Source organism: Schistocerca nitens, chromosome 3 (assembly GCF_023898315.1).
Source record: "Schistocerca nitens isolate TAMUIC-IGC-003100 chromosome 3, iqSchNite1.1, whole genome shotgun sequence".
Lineage (NCBI taxonomy): Eukaryota > Metazoa > Arthropoda > Insecta > Orthoptera > Acrididae > Schistocerca > Schistocerca nitens.
In genome coordinates this window covers 270,788,899-270,810,186 of record NC_064616.1, presented here as the reverse complement: position 1 = coordinate 270,810,186, position 21,288 = coordinate 270,788,899, and the positions used below count along the sequence as shown (strand labels likewise).

Below are 21,288 nucleotides of genomic sequence, written 5' to 3'. Positions count from 1 at the left end.
ATATTCGAAATGAGAATATGTTCAAGAACTGTTCATCAAACCTATGTCAAAGGGACCTGGACGTTATGAGGACTCAAACAATGGAAAATTCTATTATTCTTCTTGATTCTAAAAATATATACTTCACGTAAAGTACGTCATTATTTTCGCGTTTAAATGCCTTTATAAAGCAGATGCGCTGCGTGAAAGCCTAGCTGTTACACTACTGTCAAACATAACACCTTGCATACAATGTCTCGTTATTTGATTTTTGAGCCGCTATTTTCATAGCAACTCGTTTGTGTAATATCCTTGAAAAAACATATCGACTGTACTATAAGCAGGTATTTATTGCAACCGATCTTTCTGTCAATACAAGTAGATTACTTGCGTTAACTTCTGTTTTGCATGCGCGTTCGTGTTGTAAACTCGTTGTTAATTTCAACCTTTCTACATCGAAAATGCCAGAAACGAAGAACTTTAATTGTAGTCGTAAATTTTACGGTAATCAACACAAGCTTGTTGTTGCAAAACGGAAAAATGAAGAAACTATTAGGCCGCAGGGAAGTGTGGTTGGGCCTAAAAGTGCGCTAGGCAGTGCCTCACAACGCAAGTTGAAACATCTTACCGAAAGTGAACAGTATGTCGGTGTTGTAAATAGCAAAAATAACTGTTACATTTTAATTAGTAAGAGCAAGCTTTTAGAATTGCTTTTGTCTGCTGCTATATGCAAATACTATGATAGTGAAAAATCTCTAGTGAGGACACAGTTAAGAGAAGAGACTTATACAGCATCATTGTAGTAGAATGTAAACTGTGGAAAGTTACGAAATGTACACTGACATCTCCTGTAACATGCACAAAACATAGTGAAGTGAATATTCGCCTTGATAATGCCGTGACGTGTATTGGGAGGAGAAAGAAAGCAGCCCATATATTCTGTGCTGTAATGGATCTCGCACCGCCACCTGTCAAATTTGAGAGGTTTATGAGAGTTTTATAAACGTTTGCGTAATGCCCCAACAGAAGTCAACGAAGCATCTATGCGGGGGGCAGTGAAAGAAACTGTAGATATTTGTGCCTACTGATGTTGTTGCTGCACTGGACGATTCCTGGTAGCAGAGGGGCCATACATCGCTTTACCTCTGTAGCTACAAGGAAAGTGTTGGACCATGAATGTCTGAAAAAAAAAATACTTCCAAGGTTGTCCCAGTAAGGTAAATGAACCCAAATGTGCCAAAAACTTTGAAGGTTTCATTGGAGGTATAGAAAGGTTGAGTGCAGTCTCTATTTTTAGTAGATCAGTTGCTAGAAGTGGTATGAGATATAGTCACTACCTTGGCGATGGTGACTAAATCCTTCATTAGTGTTTTGGCTGCTAGACCATACGGTGAAATTGAATTTTTTTAAAAAAGGAATGTATACGACATGTGCAGAAGGGAATGGGGGCAACACTTAGCAAATTCTGCAAGGACATGACAGGAAAAAACTCCTTGATGGGAAAGCCTTTGGGGACAAGGCACCCTCACCAAATCAGAAATAAAAAACCTTACAGAATTTTATGGTCTAGCCATCAGGAAAAACGGCAAAAATTTCAATGAAATGAAAAAAGCAACTTGGGCAACTCTGCTTCACAGAATAACCACTGGTGAGAACCGACAGCATAGCCTCTGCCCAAAAGAAAACACTTCATGGTGCGAGTACAATAGATGTAAAACAAATAGGAACATACACATGCACACACCATGCCAGAATCTGTTGTGGTAGAAATATGTTCTTTCGGATTCTATACTTCTGGAAAAATGTTTACATGGCAAAACACAGAATCTAAATGAAAGCTTCAATAGCTGAATTTTGGAATGTTTGTCACATCTGTTTTTGTTATACGTCAGATTTTCAGACTGGTGTGATGGACGCCATAATATGTTTTAATGATAGAATAATAAGCAGACTAAAAACCATTAGCAGACTAGGTATGAAAACTGTGAACAACATGAAAAGTGGGCAGCTACGTGTTGACAGGCAACGTGTCGCTGATGCTAAAAACGCTGCTGAAAGCATGACAAAGGAGGCCACAATAACAAAGGAAAGAAAGGAAACTAAAGATGAAAAGGGCACTCAGAATCATTATGGAGCCAGAATGTTGTGATATGTCATCATTGAGAAGAAAGTGACATGCAAATCTTAAGTTTCAACTTCCCGTAATCGATGTTTTTGCATACTTAGGCACCATTATCTCATCCAGTATTAAAGCTACAAAACAAAATTTTTGCATTATTAAACAGTGTATTAAATATTTTAAGTTGGAGCATGTCATAAGTCCTTAAATTATTAGGAGAAAAATTGATTTAAAATTAATACATAAAAATACAAATTGCAAAAATTCCTGATTTACTGTTTCAACAAATTAACAATTAAAAGAATAAAATTTGTGTTGACCTTTTACCTTCGATAGTGTGGAAGTACAGAGTACCTAAAATAAAAATTATACGTAATTCAGTTCGTAAGATAAAAATCAGTATTCACTCCACCATGTATTCCACAGTTTTTCAATTTTTTCACATAGACATCACAATATAAATTATTTGGTTGAAGTTTCATTCCAGTATCTGTTAAAGTTTTTGAGATATTAAATTTTAAAATACTAGTAAAAACTACAGACCGTAACGCATAGTCGCGCATAAACCACTCGGAGTGAGATTCCCCAAGAATAAATCCACGGCTTCGTTTATTTCATGCCGTGTCGTTTAGAGGTTCAATGGCCTGTAAGTACTAGTGGCAGTATTGCCGGCTGTAAGACATCCCTGATGTGACTGCCGTTCAGGTTACTCTCACCACATCCAAGTCCCACATAGTAACCAACGTCGCGTCTAATCATCAAGCGTGCGGCTTGTCCACAATGCCGCTTAACATTGTAAGCTTACAGACTGCCTTCTGTCGGTAGTTTTTAACACGACTCAGCACACAGGATCATCAGCACCAGCAGATCGTTAACTTTAAAGGTGAAATTGGAATCAATCTATCCCACAGGTGTGGAAATACTGGAGTACCCGTTTCACTGCGTTCGGTAAACGTATTCATGGTGTGACACACTACATTTGCATCACCGTACAAACATTTGAGGAAGAAAATCATAGGATTTTCCAAATTTTATTGAAACGAATAAAGCATAAAGTCTTACTCATAGAAAATTTATTTAATGCTTGAAGTAACAAAATTACAGTGAGTTACACTTTTTGTCAAAAGAATTAGTTTCATAAATTGGAATTCTTTTAGTAAAAACTCGAAAAAATGTTATCTGCTGTTAGCTGCGTGGAGGTGAAGTATGCCGAACATTCATGCTTCCTTGTAGATCGACAGCCAGGTATTTGTCCGTCCCATCAACCATTCTAGTGGAACCATCCTCGGGAACAATGCCTTCTCCGACGGCATGAGCAATAGGCCTGATCTCGTGCGAACCAGATGAAGACTGCGCCGAACGTATGACAGTACTCGCAAAGAGGCCCTCATCCGGCTGTTCATACACGCCTCCGGCATACTCTTCTCCGTAACAGAGATCCTGCAACTTCGCTATCGGAAAAACCCTCGCGTACTCGAGGCAGAAAATAATGATAGACAGAGCCATGCCCGCGGACAGTACTACGAACACTGGAATTACTTTGTCAAAGCCCACTGTTGTGTAGCTGTTGTCCTCGAAATGCACGACCTTCGGCCATATTTCGGTTTCAGTTCTTCTCAAGACCCCAATTTCCTTATACCTCTGCAACCTGAAACATTCAAAACACGAGTTACAAGCAATATTCCAAGTAAGTAACTTTGCTATCAACAATATTTCTATTACCAAAAACGAGGCTACGACTTTGTTACTTTTTTACAAATTTCATAAACAGGTGGGCTATAGTACAAAAAATGTCTCTGAGCACTATGGGACTCAACTGCTGAGGCCATCAGTCCCCTAGAACTTAGAACTACTTGAACCTAACTAACCTAAGGACATCACACACATCCATGCCCGAGGCAGGATTCGAACCTGCGACCGTAGCGGTCGCGCGATTACAGACTGTAGCGCCTAGAACCGCTCGGCACACCGGCCGGCGGCTATAGTACAGGCAAAGATACAATTCATATTCGCAAATCTTCGTCTACTTAGAGAGTAGTATCTGTAACGAAACTTCAATAGAAGAGTGTCATTTCTATTCTTTCAGAAGCACCAAATTATTTTTTAAAAAAAGGAGAGGGAATATATAATATGGCAATATAACTGTTCTGCACGTATGGCACTTACAAAACAAATGAAATATCATAAACTATATGTTAGAAAAGAGGGCACACTAATTAGACCAATTTAGTCCAGAAGCGGATGAAGCCAGTGCATTAGAATTTGCTGATATATCCTCGAAACTTTATTGGATGAGGTAATCAGGGGAGGAATATATGTTGTGGATTGTTTTGACCTCGCCACATTTGCTTATATCAGACGATACTACGTATTTCCATTTTAGAAAATTTGATATCGATCCTTTTATTTTTGTGTGCAGTCTATTAAGGGACTTCCAGAAGCATTCCACAAACAGGGAGAGTTGCTTATTATTACGAACTATTTTACCACGAATTTGTCTCTGGTACGCTTACTGTTCGCCAATTCCTTTTGACGCACATTTCTCCATATTTTTTCTAGTTGAGTAATCAATCCGACAACTCCTCTCTTATTTAGTTTCACTTCGACTGTTGCTCTGTTCTGCAGCTCTACATCACAATGAGCATTTCATGGCGTCAGTCCTGTGGATTTCGTATATCTGAAAGATCACTTAATCATTTTAGGAACCCCCTGTAGAGTCTAACTTGTGACCGAAGTGAAAATTTGGAGACTGGCAGAAGGCATGCATTATACGAGGGTGAGTCAAATGAAAACCTTAAATTTGTAATAACAAATCGAAATTTCGCGTCGTTATCCTGTAAGTTGGTAAGCATGCTACAAACAGCATTCAGCATTATGTAAGTGGAAGCATAGTGCAGATGCACACATACCGTCGCAGTATCAGTATAAAGATGGCCGCCCCACTTGCGACTAGCACCAGGGAAGAATAGCGTTCTGTTACACGGTTTCTGCGTAGTGAAGGTGTGAAACCTATTGAAATTCATCGACGAATGAAGGTTCAGTACGGTGATGCATGTTTGTCACAACAGCAAGTCTACGAATGGAGTAGGAAGTTCGCAAATGGTGTGACTTCAGTGGAAAATGCTCCTCGTCCAGGTCAGGCACAACGAGTTGTGACTCCTCAGAACATTGCAGCAGTTGGAAGCCATAGTGAAGGAAAACCGCCGAGTGACACTGAATGACATTGCAGCATGTCTACAGATTAGTCATCGATCAGCACACCACATTGTCCATGATGTGCTCCAGTTTCATAAAGTGTCTGAAAGATGGGTGCCACGGCAGCTGACTCCTGAAATGAGAGAACGACGTGTTGATGCTTGTGAAGAACTACTTCGACGCTTTGAACGAGAAGGTCATGGCTTCCTTGCAAGAATCGTTACTGGGGACGAAACCTGGGTTCACTTCAACCAACCGGAAACGAAGAGAGCGAGCAAAGAATGACGCCATTCCTCATCACCAAGTGATTCCCATATGTTTGGACCACTCAAAGACGCAATGGGAGGAAAGAAGTTCCGTTCTGATGAAGAGGTGCGCCATGCGGTGCATGAGTGGTTGCCCGGACTACCAAAAGAATTTTTTCTAGAGGAATTTATGTACTTTGTAAGCGCTGGAAGACTTGCATTGAGCGTGGGGGAGATTACGTTGAAAAGTGATACAGCTTTGTACCACTTCTGCACAATAAATAATATTTTTAAAAAATTTAAGGTTTTCATTTGAATCGCCTTCGTACTTGCTGGCTGCAGCGTGATCATATTCTTGACCAGTACTCTTCATGCTTTCTTTGGACGCAATTAAGGATAATAACAGACGATATGTTGTCCTAAAGGAGTTACAAAAATATCTTCACTGCTGGATGATACAAAAATAGCAGGAAACTTTTTCCAGTAGAACTTCAGTTTTCACAGGAATGCACCGAAACACATGGGATTTATTTTAATTACGACGTGACTTAGATGCGAGTTTCGAAATGCTGCACGTAGTTAATTGAACATCTTTTCTTATTGTCGCTGTTCGTTACGTATATGACTGCGAGAGTTGATTAGGGAGACTTTACTCAGAGTGGAGTTAATTTCTATTGTAGTGTATTCTGAACTCCAGCTTCCTGCGTTTCAAATTTTTGCTATAGTTAAAAGTAGTATTAACGGATGACATGCCTTTACAATCAGAATGCGAAAATGGAGTTTTTCACTCCTCTCTTTCAATGTAGGTTACGGAAACTGAAGAGAGACCAAAGCCTTACTCATCATCGAAGGATAAGGCGAAAAAACTGGAAACAAGGTTACTTGCAAGCAAAGAAATGAGAGGTTCGAAACGCTGAACTTGTACACGAGTCCGACACACAGGCAGCAGCTTCTGCACTTCGGAGAGGGCTGTGCGTAAAATTTCTAGACGAGCTGTCACCTCATACGGGACTACGTAGCGAGCTTTCAGGTTCGTCAGCACGAGGAATCCTTACAAAATTCAGGACGTGAAGGAACTACAAAACATATTCCACTATAATAATTTGTAAGTAAGGTTTTCCTACAAATAAAACGTTGTATGGACAGAAGAGGCCTATTTTCATTTAGCGAATCTGTAAGGGCAGACATCTGTGGCACATATGCGACCGAGAACTCATACACGATTTTGAAAATTTGTTTATAAGTCCGTGGTTACACTTTCTTACGATCAGGTTACCTTCCATTCAGAAGGCTGTTGCACGCAGCGACTGTTATATTGACTTGTAAATAATTGATTTCAGTTATCAGTCGTCATTTTGAAATTTTATTGGCAGATCTAGATTTCAGCTAGAAACTAGCCATTCTCAATGCACTATCATTTTTGATCAATGCATGTAATGCGAACGGTACGAAAGGTCATTTCAAATTTTGGAAAGTTATTTTTAACAAATATCCCAAATAGTAAGACTATTCGTAAGAATGCATTTCAGTACAGTTTATATGTAATTTAGCTTGTCGAGCAATACAGTGGTATATGTACACCGACGAGCCAAAACATTATGACCACCTGTTTAATAGCTTGTTGTTCCACTTTCAAACACAGGACAGCAGGGATTCTGCTTGGCATGGATTCTAAAAGTCCTTGACAAGATTCAAGAAGTATGAGGCACCAGTTGTCTATGCACAGGTCAAGTAATTCCTGAAAATTACGGGATGTTGGTTTACGGGCACGAAGCTGTCCAATGAGTACAGATCTGACACATTTGTTGGCCAAGACATCGATGTGAGTTCACTATAATGACCCTCAAACCACTGTAGCGAAATTCTGACCTTGGGAACATGGACATTTATCCTTTTGGAAGATGTCATCGCCATAGCGGGGGACTTCAAGCATGAAGCGATGCAGGTGGTCCGCAATAATACTCACGTAGTTCACTGCTGTCACGATGCCTTAGATTACCACCACAGACTTTATGGAAGCCCAACGCAGTATACCCCATAGCGTAATTCTGCCCTCACTGGCCTGCATCTGCGGCCCGATGCATGTTTCGTGCAGCCATTCGCCTGGATGACGGCGTGTAAGGCCCCTACCATATACCTGGTGTAACAAGAAATGCGATTCATTCGACAGGCGACACGTTTCTATTGATCCGTGGTGAAAACTCAGTGCCCACTGCAGCCATAAACGACGATGTCGTTGGGTCAACACAGCGACACTTAGGGTCGTGTGATGTACAGCTCCATGTTCAACAGTAGCCTTCGAAAGGTGTGCTCTGCCGTCAGATCTGCCACAGATCGCTGCCTATCCTGGATTACACAGCGGGAGACTCCTCAGACCCCGACGTTTTGTGACGAGACGTGGACGTCCAATACCATACGGCCTACGCGTTTTCCACCATCCTTGAACCATTTTCCATAGATCACGATAGTAGTACGCCAACATGCGACCAGCTTCGCCATTTCAGAGATTCTCTTTACAAGGCGTAGCCCCACAACAATGTGCCCTTTGTCAAAACCTCTTGTGTCAGTGGATTTCCGCATTTGCCGGCCGGAGTGGCCGAGCGGTTGAGCGGTTCTAGGCGCTACAGTCTGGAACCGCGCGACCGCTACGGTCGCAGGTTCGAATCCTGCCTCGGGCATCGGTGTGTGTGATGTCCTTAGGTTAGCTAGGTTTAAGTAGTTCTAAGTTCTAGGGAACTGATGACCTCAGAAGTCCCATAGTGCTCAGAGCCATTTGAACCATTTCCGCATTTGTGGACCGTGTCGACACTGTCTGCCCATTCGTCTCTCTTCCGCTTACATTCTTCCCTTACTGTGTTACGTGCTCGCAATACCACCAGGATGCATTCAACTTCGCGGTGGGCAGTAGTCATAATGTTTTGGCTCATAAGTGTGTAACTTCACAAATCGTCCCTCTGGGGAGGCAAAGCGATACAGCGAGAGGTTAAACTGCTACAGATCATTTTTTGATGTATGGTGGTGTCACAACTATTCATGAAAAATTGAAATCTTAAATTTCGTAGTCGTAGTAGCAGTTATGGTATATTATTTACTGGTCGTCAAATTGTTACACTGAGAGTGAGTCGATTTCTTGCAATTCACCCGATGCTCCGTTTGGTAATCTCTTATTAATTGCGGCCAGTGTTTCAGTTTCCTTCATCTTCGTCACTAAAATCTGACTGAGAATCATCTCGTCATGCAGTTTGTTTGCAGGATGCAAAAGCATGCTTTTTCGTCTTACTTGCTAATGCGTCACATACTTCGCTATATTTTCCGTTAATTTCACGTTCAGATTCTTGTGCTTCTATCTCTGCTTTTTTTTTTAAAAAAAAAAAAAAAAAAAGATCCAATCAATACTGCACATTTTTCTTCAGTAGATTGTAGATTGCTTTCGCCGCTCTTTGAGCGCGGTAATCCCATAGACTTGCGATCTGTAGCATGTTTCTTCAGTCCTTGATTAAATGGCGTCTATGTAGTTTTGTTAAGCTTCATATTCCTCTTCAACAATACTGCTAACCTCGTCATCTGTATTACACTCTACAATACTGCTTCAGTTCACACGAGATAAATTCTTCGCCTTCAAAGACCTTTCTGTTGAATGTCAAAATCGGCGTCGATCGAAAACCAATAATGTAGTTCTTCGGCGTAGTAGCATTTTAAAATGTTTATTCTATCAGTACTGGGGTATTTGAAATTGCTATTGAAGGACCTGCATAATTTTTATCTGAAATTTTCCAACTGCATTATAGAATATTTAAATGGTCGTGCACAGATCTATACTAGCTGAAGATTATGGGAATTGTTAGGTTTTAAGCGTAGTAACAACACACCACTATCATGGTGTCTCCAGCGAAGATCATGAGTGAATTACAAAGTGTAAAGTGGTTCAGGAACAATGGAAATTGGTTGTTCGTGACTCACTCACTTTGGTTAGCCGACGCATCCAGGAAAGTCATCGTCAGTGAAGTGGTGGTTAAAAGTATCATCAAAATGGACTCCCATTACCACCAATGTTAACAGCGGAAGCCACTGTTCCTAAAATCTCTTTCGGGAATTGGTAGTCCCAACTTGATACAGACTTCATGGCCATGATTTTATTAAGCCGTTGCATAGACGTAACGCTACTTTCATAGGCGTCCATTCTTCTTGACAAACAAAGTTGTGTTTTTGAACACTGGATGGAACCACAAAAGTTTTATCGACATCTTTTTTTCGGCCTTCTCATATTGGTTGACTATGGAGTACGTATGACAAAGTGAATGATTTCTCTTTATAATAGTTATGAGCCAGTCCTTTGAAGCACCTTAAAAAACAGCCTTCGATAATTACCGATGCAAAATACAAACATCAAGAAAAGTTTTGTATCAGCCCGATATGTCGTGCAGGTGAGCTGCCATTGTCACTGTCCCTCTACCGATCGGAAGGCCAACCCTAACGTTGTTTGTAAACCTACACGCAGTTAACATGAGCGCTACTTACGAGTAGAATGCCGCTCTCGAATGGATTGCAGAATTTCAGTTAAAAATAAATCATCAACAGAGAGGCATCAAAAACGTCTGTTAATGAGTAGAGTGAACATCCATCCTGCCACGAAGGACAATCGCGATCAAGACTTGAGTCTACATTATTACATTATGAGCAGAAGGCTTGTGAACCACGGATGTTGCTCGACGTGCGAATCCGGGTCGAAATGCTGTGTTGTGGACATGGAATCAGCTCTAGCTGACATGCTGTATTGAGTACTCAACACCGCACAGGCCGTCCACGTTCGACAGGTACACATTATGATCGTTAGCTTCGACTTTGAGTCAAAGGCACTGTGTGCTTGGTGGTCCAGAACTGAATCCTCCGTTCGACGAGGCCGCAGGACATCATGTGTCGCATCAAACTGTTTGGGGACGATTGATTCGTGCGAATCTCCATTCCCGGCGATAACGGATAGCACTAAATTGCTCACCATAGGGTGGCCTTACACTAAAGTTGCATTCTGATATCTTAATAGAAATTTTTTTAATTACTGGCTGACCCCATGGCATCCCTGCCACAATCACAATCCATCCCCCCCCCCCCCCCCCCGCTTCTACCCTTGCCTTCTTTTCCCGCTGTCAATCCTCCCTCAGTTAATTTTGCCATTGTACAATTTCACTATTTTATACCGTTTGCATTTGACATACTCATTGCTATTGTTCTACACTATTTGTGTTTCCACGAGAAGTTTCACATAATTATACATTCTATAATTTTAATGCGACCTCTTGTTAAACTCATGACACCACCACCACTGCCTCCCTGCTTTCTTTCCCCTCCTCCAATTAGTCTCTCTCTTTCCATTCAACCTCCTAGCTCCAACATCTACGTATTTAAGACATTGACCGCAGTTGAAAAATACTATACTCTTGTATGTTGTTTCTAAGTAAACACGATGGGTAGCTGACGCAACTACGTTGGTAAATTTTAAATTTTTGTTCAATTCTTTTCTTTCCAATATCGTAAAATATTTGTTGGTAAATATTTAGTTTTACTGTGTTTGACATGTGAAGAGATTGAGTGATCGAACCATGTAATCGAATTAAAAAAGTGTGCAACTGAGAATGAACAATAAATGGGAATTATTTAAAATATCTAGTAGGCCAAATGTATAATTCTGTCTTGAAATACTGGAAATTTGTGGTAAGTTCTATGGGACTGCAGAGGTCGTAGGTCCCTAGGCTTACACAGTACTTAATCTAACTGAAACTAACTCACGCTAAGGACAACACACACCCATGCCCAAGGGAGGACTCGAACCTCCGACGGGGGGAACCGTGCGAACCGTGGCAAGGCGCCCTTGACCGCTCGGCTACCCCGCGTGGCCTTGAAATGTTCCTTCACAAAAGAAAATCATGAAAAATTGACGTTATTCAACAACTATATCGCTGTTAAGATGAATGGTGTAGTAATCTGTATTGGTGGTACTGAAAAGCAGCTAAAATCGCTAAAAAATTAATAATGTCTCATAGGTCGATGGAATCGCTGTCACGTTCTGTGTAGAATTTTCAAGTGAATTAGCCCCTCACTAGAAACCTGGAACAAAATAATATTCCCTATGGAAGTCAGTATGGACTCAGAAAATATCGATCATGAGAAAGTCAACTTGTGCTCTTTAGACGTCATGCGTTAAGTGTTACGGGCAGGGCAAAGCAGACTTTCACAAGTTTTTGATTCAGTATCACATATACGGTTTATAAATAAAATAAGTTTGTATGGGATGTCTAGCAAGGCTTGAGACTGGATTAAAAAAAAACCCTGGTAGGAGCGACGCAACACTTTAACCCGCTACAGGGCGAAGCAGCAAAGACAGCCCACCCCAAGTACATCCAAAATGAATAAGTATATCGAGGTGCGTTTTCGTTAAGTTACAGCGGACAGTGTGTCGAATTTTCTGACGTTTGCAGGTAATTTTTATCCTTTATAGTCGACGACTTATGAAACCGAATTTTTTTTCCCTAAAGGAATTATATTCTTTTTTCTGTGGCATTTGAAAGAAGCATATAAGAGCACTTTAGCGGCATATCATGTACGAGACTTGTGCAAATAGTATCAAGGTAACAGCACCGCAAACAGATATTCCGCCGTCAGAAGGAGAGGTTCCACAAACGCGTGCCCTATTATACCAAAGGTAAGCAACCACGTAACTCGAGTACAGTTATTATATTTACCTTGTGCGCTTGAAGCCCACTAGTGTGTTCTGGCCGGCCGGAGTGGCCGTGCGGTTCTATGCGCTACAGTCTGGAACCGAGTGACCGCTACGGTCGCAGGTTCGAATCCTGCCTCGGGCATGGATGTGTGTCATGTCCTTAGGTTAATTAGGTTTAATTAGTTCTAAGTTCTAGGCGACTGATGACATCAGAAGTTAAGTCGCATAGTACTCAGAGCCATTTGAGCCCTTTCTGTGTTCTGGTGTTGTTGCATTCAGGTAACTATCTCGTAGAGCTAATGAGACATTCGAAATGTATACGACGGCCGAGAATGTGAATATTGTTTATGGCGAATGTCGCCAGTCTATTTGAGAGTGGTGCAGTAGTATCTTGAAAAGTATCCAGATCGTGCCAAGTACTCACGATCTGTCTTTGCAGACATTAAAAAGTATAGAAGCTGGAAGTTGAGAATAAAACACGCCAAGGAAAAGGAAGAGCAAATGATCATAAGAACATGAAACTAAAATCTTAGCAGCAATAACACACATTGTAAATGTCACTAAGAAGCATCTCGGTAGTGCGAGAGGGATCATCGAAACGAGTGTTCCATCGCATTTCATCCTCTTCATATTCCGCTACATCTACGGCTTCACAGCTGGCAAAAAAATTAGAAAGATGCGTCGTTTGCATACCGTCGGCCAGTCAATCTTCGTAATATTTATTTATCTTCAAATGCAAATCCACGCTGACTCAGAGAAGCGCATAAAAACAACGCCCTTGGTGTACCGACGCGTTTTTCATGACACACAATAGATGGGAGTCAAAATACATTCGTGTATCTAGCGTTCTTAATATATGCTTCCGTCTCTGTTCTTGGAAGAGATTGCACTGGACATAAGGCAATCACTGTGCGCCCAACATGATGGATGTCTCTCTCATTCCGCATATGTAATGACAGACACTCACCAAACGTAACACTTTCATACTTCAATCTGTGGCTAAAACCCAAGCAAGAGGTCTGTTAGGAAACACCGACGACTCCCGAAGTCATGAAATGCCTTGTAACACTGGCCTGTGCTGCCGTTAACTCCAGATGAAATTCAACGTTCAGTATTGTTTCTCCGGAATCACTTTATAGCGTGTATTCTGTGCTCAAGGTCTACATTCTGAGATCTTGGTATGGCAGTCGTGATAATAAACACAGGAACCGTTTCCGAGTTTTAATGTTTGCTTACATTTGGTGAAACAGGGCAGGCGTTTGTGGAACCTCTTCTGATGGCTGGACAGTGGTTTGCGGCGCTGTTATTTTCAAACTGTGTGATTAAGTCCCATACACGTTAAGTCACTGAAGTTCTGTTAGAAGAGGAACGGATATAGTTCAACTAGAAAATAACAAAGTCGGTGTCGTTATTCGGCGGCTATAAACGATAAAAATTACATGCGAACGTCAGGAAATTCGCCGTATTGTCGGCTATAACTCGGCAAAACTCGGACCTGATATATTTATTCGTTATGTGTACATTTGGGGTAGACTCTCTTAACTGGCTCCCCCTGTTTATTACACTCTACTGTCACTTTGGTCGGGAGCATTAGAAATACTCTCTGCTCAAAAAATGTTGTGCACCACACTCGCAACTTCCATAGTTCGTGTTTGTCTCGTAGGAAACTTCTTTCTCACTACGTCTTACGCAACAGAAAATTTTCACCTGTGCAATGGGAGTAAAAATAAACCTGCATTCTCAGCTTAATTGAGCAGAGCACACACTCTTGAATCGTGAACGGTACAGTGCGGTTTCTGTACACAGTTCAGTCTGCCAACGAGCTGCGAAGGCGCATTTCAAGCTTAGACAAGAAAATGTTGTCAGTACGGGATGTTGCAGGCAGAACTGCCGTATAGAACGATGACGTCATTCGAATGTTGGAATAAAGTATCCGCACACATGTTAATATGGACTGGGTCCACCCCTCGCCTTAATGACACCTGAAAGTCTGCTGGGGACAATTTCAATGAGGTGCCTGAATGTTTATGGAGGAGTAGCTGTCCATTCTTTCTCAAGAACCGAATCCAGTGAAGGTAGTGATTAGGACGCTGCAGTCTGGAGAGAAGTTGATGTAGATCCTCAAAGGTGTTCCATTGAGTTCGGGTCGCGACTCTGGGCAGGCCAGCCCATTTCAGGAATGTCATTTTCCACAAACCACTGCCTCACATATGACAGGGTGCATTGTCAAGCTGATACAATCATCGTTTGCGAACTATTACTCTACTCTGCGCCGTACATAACGTTGCAAAATGCCTTTATATCCTTTCACAACAAGCGTTTCTTTAAACACACTGAGGGGACCACACCTTATCGTCGAGAATTACCCCCATACTGTACACCACCTCCTCTATGCTTCACTATTGGCACGACGCATGAGGGCAGGTAATTTTCTTCAGGCATTCGCTAAACCCAAACTCTTCCGTCGGAATGCCACAGGATATACCGTGATTCACCACTCCAAATCACTAGTTTCCAGTCATCCATTGTCCACTGGCGTCACTCATACCTCCTTAAGGGTCGCTTAGCAGTGGCTATAGAAACGTGAGGCTTGTGAAGAGTTTTCGAGTATTGTACCCTATTCGTTGTATCTTCCTGTACACAGTCATTTTGCTAGCTGGATTGCTGGTGACTCTTTTGAACTCACGAATGACTCCTTCTGCTGATTTTATGCGAGTTTTTCCATTCGGCCACGGCAATGATCGATAGGCCTTCATCGTCAGTACATGAGGTCTGACCAATATTGGTTTAATAGCGGTTGTTCCTTCGCGTTTCCATCTTACAATCTCATCACTAAAAGTCCACTTAGGCAGCTTTGGAAGAGTTACAATGCCCTCGGTGTATTTGTTCCTTAGGTGACATCCAGTGACTAGCCCACGTTCGAAGTCATTGAGCGACCCACTCTGCTGTTGATACCGCTCAACTGACAACACAATAGCCCCTCCTCTTTTTATACTGTCTGGTCCCCTCTCGTGACATTTAGTGTTCAATTCGGCATTACCTAGGGGTGATCGGATACTTTATATCAGATAGTGTACTCCCCACGAATAATGAACCTTGCCGTGTCGGGGTTACTTACGTGCCTGTACGACACAGATAGCCGTACTGTAGGTGCAACAACGTCTGAGAAGTATCTCTTGAGAGGCCAGAAAAATGTGTGATTCCTTAAAAGGGGCAGCAGCCTTTACAGTAGTTTCAGGGGGAACAGTCTGTATGACTGTCTTATCTACCCCTGTAACATCAGCAAACATTGCCTTGATGTGGTGGTTCAAAAATGGTTCAAATGGTACTGAGCACGATGGGACTTAGCATCTGAGGTCATCAGTCCCCTAGAACTTAAAACTACTTAAACCTAACTAAGGACATCACACACATCCATCCCCGAGGCATGATTCGAACCTGCGACAGTAGTGGTCACGCGGTTCCAGACTGAAGCACCTAGAACCGCTCGGCCACAGCGGCCGGCGATGTGGTGGTACTGTGAACGGTTGAAAGCAAGAGGAAACTACAACACTTGTTTTTCCCGAGGGCATGCAGCGCGATTTTACAGTCAAACGATGATAGAATCCTCTTGGGTAAAATTTCCGGAGGTAAAATACACTGTTCAAGAGAATTAGGGGAAGATATGCGTCAACGTCTGGTATGTTAAATCAATTTTGATACAGGCGTTACTTGTGCTCTCTTTCCATGGCTTGAGATCTTCGCTTTCAATGTAGGCAACAATTAAGATCATTCGCCATCTATTGGCTGTGTTACGCATTGCAGTGCTAGGTGACCCCCTCAGAAGGATATGAGTACTGGTGTCCCGGTGTTTTGTAGTGAGAACAGAGATGGAAGTTACTTGTGGACTTTGTATTCAACCAAGCACACGAAATTCAACATCTTAATGCAGTGCAAGTTGCAAGGACGGTCTGTTTGAATAAAAAAGGTCGGACTCTCGGGCGGTTGTTGTGAATGCCAATGCCTCTCCATGTCATCCATTGGTTGTGGACAGGCTATAGGTAGACCAAGTCAGTACACAAGGCGAGTTGAACAAGGTTGCCGAAGAATACGTGAAGACCGATATCTGGCCATCTCTGCTGTACGCCTTAGTCTTACATTGTCCTGTCGGTATCTGCACTATCTCAGAAGAGCCACTGTAACCGCTGCGTCCGATCAGACTGTAATGAATAGGTTACGAGAAAGGACATTATGACCCATACATCCTATTCGAGTAGCCCGCTTAACACAATATCTTGCAGCTCGCCTTCAGTTCTGCCGTTCCCATTTCAATTGGCATCTTCGTCGCTGGCGAAACGTGTTATTCACAAACAAGTCCAGATATCATCTGACACAAGGAGATGGCAGTCCTTGTGAGCAGACACCCTCCAAGAGCGGTCTCTACAAACTATTGTCCAGGAAATCGACAGATTTCCGAAGTTCTGTGATGTTATGTGGAGGCTTCAGTGTTGACAGCCATACGGATCTTACCGTTGTCCATGGTCGTCTCCTACCAGACAGTACATGAGATAGATCCTATAGGACCATGTGGCGGCTGCTTCATACGGTGGAGGCCCTGAATCCCTCCTGTGTGCGGCGTCGGCAGGGATGTCCTGCGAAGCCTGGACATTGAAGTAATGGAATGGCCGGCGGTGAGTCCCGTCCTAAACTCCATCGTGCGTATGTGGGACACACATGACACACATGACAGACTTGTTCGTGGTCGCCATCTTCCACCACAGAAACTCCAAGAACTGTCATGGGCTCTCATTGAAGAATAGTAACGGATACCACAGGTTGATCCCCGTGGACTTACACGAAGCATGCCACGTAAGTGTCGGCAGTGATAAACGCTGAGCCGGCCCTGTGGCCGAGCGGTGCTAGGCGCTTCAGTCTGGAACCGCGCAGCCACTACGGTCGCAGGTTCGAATCCTGCCTCGGGCATGGATGTGTGTGATGTCATTAGGTTAGTTAGGTTTGAGTAGTTCTAACAAGGGAACCTCCCCATCGCACTCCCCTCAGATTTAGTTATAAGTTGGCACAGTGGATAGGCCTTGAAAAACTGAAAACAGGAAGAAGCTGTGTGGAACTATGAAAAAAATAAGCAAAATATACAAACTGAGTAGTCCACGCGCAAGATAGACAACATCATGGATAGTGTGAGCTCAGGAGCGCCGTGATCCCGTGGTTAGCCTGAGCAGTTCCGGAACGAGAGGTCCTTGGTTCAGATCTTCCGTCAAGTGAAGAGTTTAATTTTTTATTTTCAGACAATTATTATCTGTCCGTCCGTACGTCCGATGCGAGGTAACTGCGCCGTAGTATGTGTCCACAAGAAAACCTAAATCGGGCAAGGTAGAAAAATCTTTTTACCCATTCGCCAAGTGTACAAGTTAGGTGGGTCGTCAACATATTCCTGTCATGTGACGCACATGCCGTCACCAGTGTCGTATAGAATATATCACACGTGTTTTCGTGTGGAGGAATCGGTTGACCTATGACCTTGCGATCAAATGTTTTCGGTTTCCATTGGAGAGGCACGTCCTTTCGTCAACTAATCGCACGGTTTTGCGGTGCGGTCGCAAAACACAGACACTAAACTTATTACAGTGAACAGAGACGTCAATGAACGAACGGACAGATCATAACTTTGCGAAAATAAAAAAAAGTAAACTTTTCACTCGAGGGAAGACTTGAACCAACGACCTCTCGTTCCGCAACTGCTCAGGCTAACCACGGGACCACGGCGCTCCTGAGCTCACACTATCCTTGATGTTGCCTATCTTGCGCGTTTACTACTCAGTTTGTATATTTTGCTTCATTTTTTTCATAGTTCCACACAACTTTTTCCTGTTTTCTCGATTGATCTGTTTTTCAAGGCCTATCCACTGTGCCAATTTATAACTAAATCTGAGGGGGGTGCGATGGGGAGGTTCCCTTGTAAGTTCTAGGGGACTCATGACCTCAGATATTAAGTCCCATAGTGTTCAGAGCCATCTGAACCATTTTTTTATATACGCTGATGGAGATCATATATGTTACTGAAGCTTCCAAATTCCAATGAAAATCATCTAGGATGACTGAATGAACGATTGTTCCCACGTTGTTTTCGACACCTGTCGGACATTTCATTTCGTTTTATGTAAAAGATCGAGGCTATAATGATTTTTTGTTGTGTACTTAATTTGTGGAAGACAGAGATATAGTTTGGTGACATACCCAATCATGAATTATTGTTCAGTGGAGTATGGCAGACATCCAAAGTCATGTTCCCATAACTCTTTTGAGCAGTGTAGTTTCCCATTCCGGTCTCCAGGCGAGGACTACTCAGAAGAGCCGGCTAGAGTGGCCGAGCGGTTCTAGGCGCTACAGTCTGGAACCGCGCGACTGCGACGGTCGCAGGTTCGAATCCTGCCTCGGGCATGGATGAGACAATAGAATAGAAGCTTTTGAAATGTACTGCTACAGAAAAATACTGAACGTGAGCTGGATAGATGAGGATGATTCATGGCTGAGGGCGCTAAACAGCAAGGTCATCAGCGCCGGTGGATAATCACGCAACTAGTGAGGAGCTACTCTGTATAATGGGAAAGAAAACAAATTTGTAGCATAACTTGACTAAAAGAAGGGTTCGGTTCATGGGACATATTCTGCAACATCAAGAGATCACCAATTCAGTACTGAAGGGAAGTGTGGGTGCTAAAGATTGCAGAAGATCAAAAGATGAACACAGTAACCGAGCTCAAGCGTACGTAGGTTGCAGAAATTATTCGGAGTTGAAGAGGCTTGACCAGGATAGAGTAGCATGGAGAGCTGCATCATCCAGTCTTCGGACTGAAGACCACAGCAACAACAACAACAACAAAACTGTATAACGTGAGACAAAAAACCGTGAAGATCTGCCTCGTACTGGTCGCCGGCTCAACACTGCCAGCTGATGACCGCTACCAACAAGTATCATATGTACCGCGAAGAAAATCCAACAGACACAGGTTCATCCACTATGGACTACGTTCTGAGGTCAAGAAGGACACTAATCAAAAAGTTTTCATTTCATCCAGTACACATTTTGACGGTTAAACCATCATTATTAGATAGAAGGTATCTTCTACACAGCTCTTTTTAGTTACAAGCATCGGCAATTTCTCGCAGTAGCATGTGACGTGTCCATTAGGTTATATTGTGAAGCGAGGACAGTTGGCTAGGAAATAGAGCGATTTTTTAGGAAGAGGAGAGCACTATACTCCGTTCATAATAAGAATAAACCTGACGAAAACATTACGCCATGTATTCTTCCGTGTTCGCTTGAATATCATTGGATTTCGTTTCACGTGGAGCGGAAGCCAAGCTGTGAGCAGTACAATAAAGTACGATCATAAGGACACTTTTATGCTGTGTTACACACACATAGACTGAGCGATAACGCGGGACACCGGCTTTACCCGCGCATTAAACTTTGGTAGCACTGGCCAGCCAACGGTCTAACTAACCTGCGATGGTGTGAGCAGTTGCAGTTCAGACGTAAAGAGGCGAGCAAAGAAAGACTATAACTTCGAATGTCATTTGATTTTTAAAAAAGAATGAAATAATATTCGACAAAACTCCAGCACTACCGCGCCCTTCTTAGCTGACCAGACGGAAAGCATAAAATGCTCTCATTCTCACCTTACATAATATTCTAATTACGAATAAGAGTGATGAAAATTCCTAACTTACACAAAGCGTAATTTTTCTGAGCGAGCTACGTGTGTTGCAAAAGTGTACTGCAGGGATTTCACCGTACTGCTGAATACTGAAGCCAATAAAGGTATTAATTACGGTCAGTCGTCAGGTAATCTCTCGGCTCCTTCTTATCCGAAGTTGAGACATACGTTTCAGCTTTGGAACTGTCATCTGCTACGTTGATTACGATTCAATCAACAACAGAATCCATTAAGCCAACCAGGTTCCGCATTTTCTCCTCTTCTTTTATGATGTGCCTTTCTGTATCCCGCCAGCGATCGGCAGTGACATGTGAAAAAGCTGCGTGTGTTAGTTTCAGTATGTCTGGCAGCTTAACAGTCTCGTTCTTTGTCGGGCCACATCCCTTAACTTGGCTCTGGTAGGTTCATATTGTAATGGTACAGTGGCAAACGTAAAAATGCAGCATTTGTATGGTATGCTCGATGCTGTGAAAATGATTGTTTTCCATGTTTCAACGACACTTATATGCATCGGTGGTATAAAACAATGGACGTAGTCCAAAAAAGGGTATTTGGTTTTTCATTTTTGCATTAAAAATTAAATTGTTATGTTTTCTTAATTTAAGCAACATTTATTAACAATCTTTCATAAAATATCGATAATGAAGAATTTGTATTTGAAATGAAAACAGGAATTTCCCGTGCCATCTGCAGCCTAATTATAAACAATAAGACGTGCATTATTCATAAAAATGATGAATTTTACAATTAAGAGCTGTAGGTATTTCAAATTGAACGAGAAAAAAAGACTCGGACAAAACCTGAACCTGCAAACCATGAATTCCACTACGTTTGCAATATGCTACGCTACCGACACCGCTATACGTACCTGATGAGTTTAAGTCTCAATTTGATGTAATATGAGCCCTCGAAAAACTTCAAAGCCGATTATCTCGGTAAATCCATGAAAAACGTTAAGAACAACCTATTTCTCGGCACTTCTTAACCGTGTTCCACACGCATGTTTCACTAAGGAATAGTAAGCAGTCTCAGCCATTTTCATACTGCGTATAAACAGCGCGACAATCAGAGCACAAGAGTGCAGAGGCTGTGACTGTGCACGATTTTTCAAATAAAAGCTACTTAGCTAAAGCGTGATTAAGAAATACGTTGATGACCCGACAACCCAAGATGTCATCAGATCGCCGGGAAAGCCTGAAGAGTTACACGTTGATGGCTGTTAATATATTTGAATACCTTAAAGTCTGAAACTTCCTGGCAGATTAAAACTGTGTGCCGGACCGAGACTCGAACTCGGGACCTTTGCCTTTTGGGGGG

The 21,288-nt window shown here is 42.4% G+C and overlaps 1 protein-coding gene across 1 annotated transcript in view; it reads right to left on the bottom strand.

Moving 5' to 3' along the window:
• Positions 1-3,283: 3,283 nt before the first annotated feature.
• LOC126249174 (probable glutamate receptor) overlaps positions 3,284-21,288 on the bottom strand; it is a 244,640-nt gene continuing 226,635 nt past the window's right edge. The window contains exon 9 of the mRNA XM_049950830.1: positions 3,284-3,746. Coding sequence (XP_049806787.1) covers positions 3,284-3,746 — 463 coding nt within the window. The remainder of the gene's footprint in view (positions 3,747-21,288) is intronic.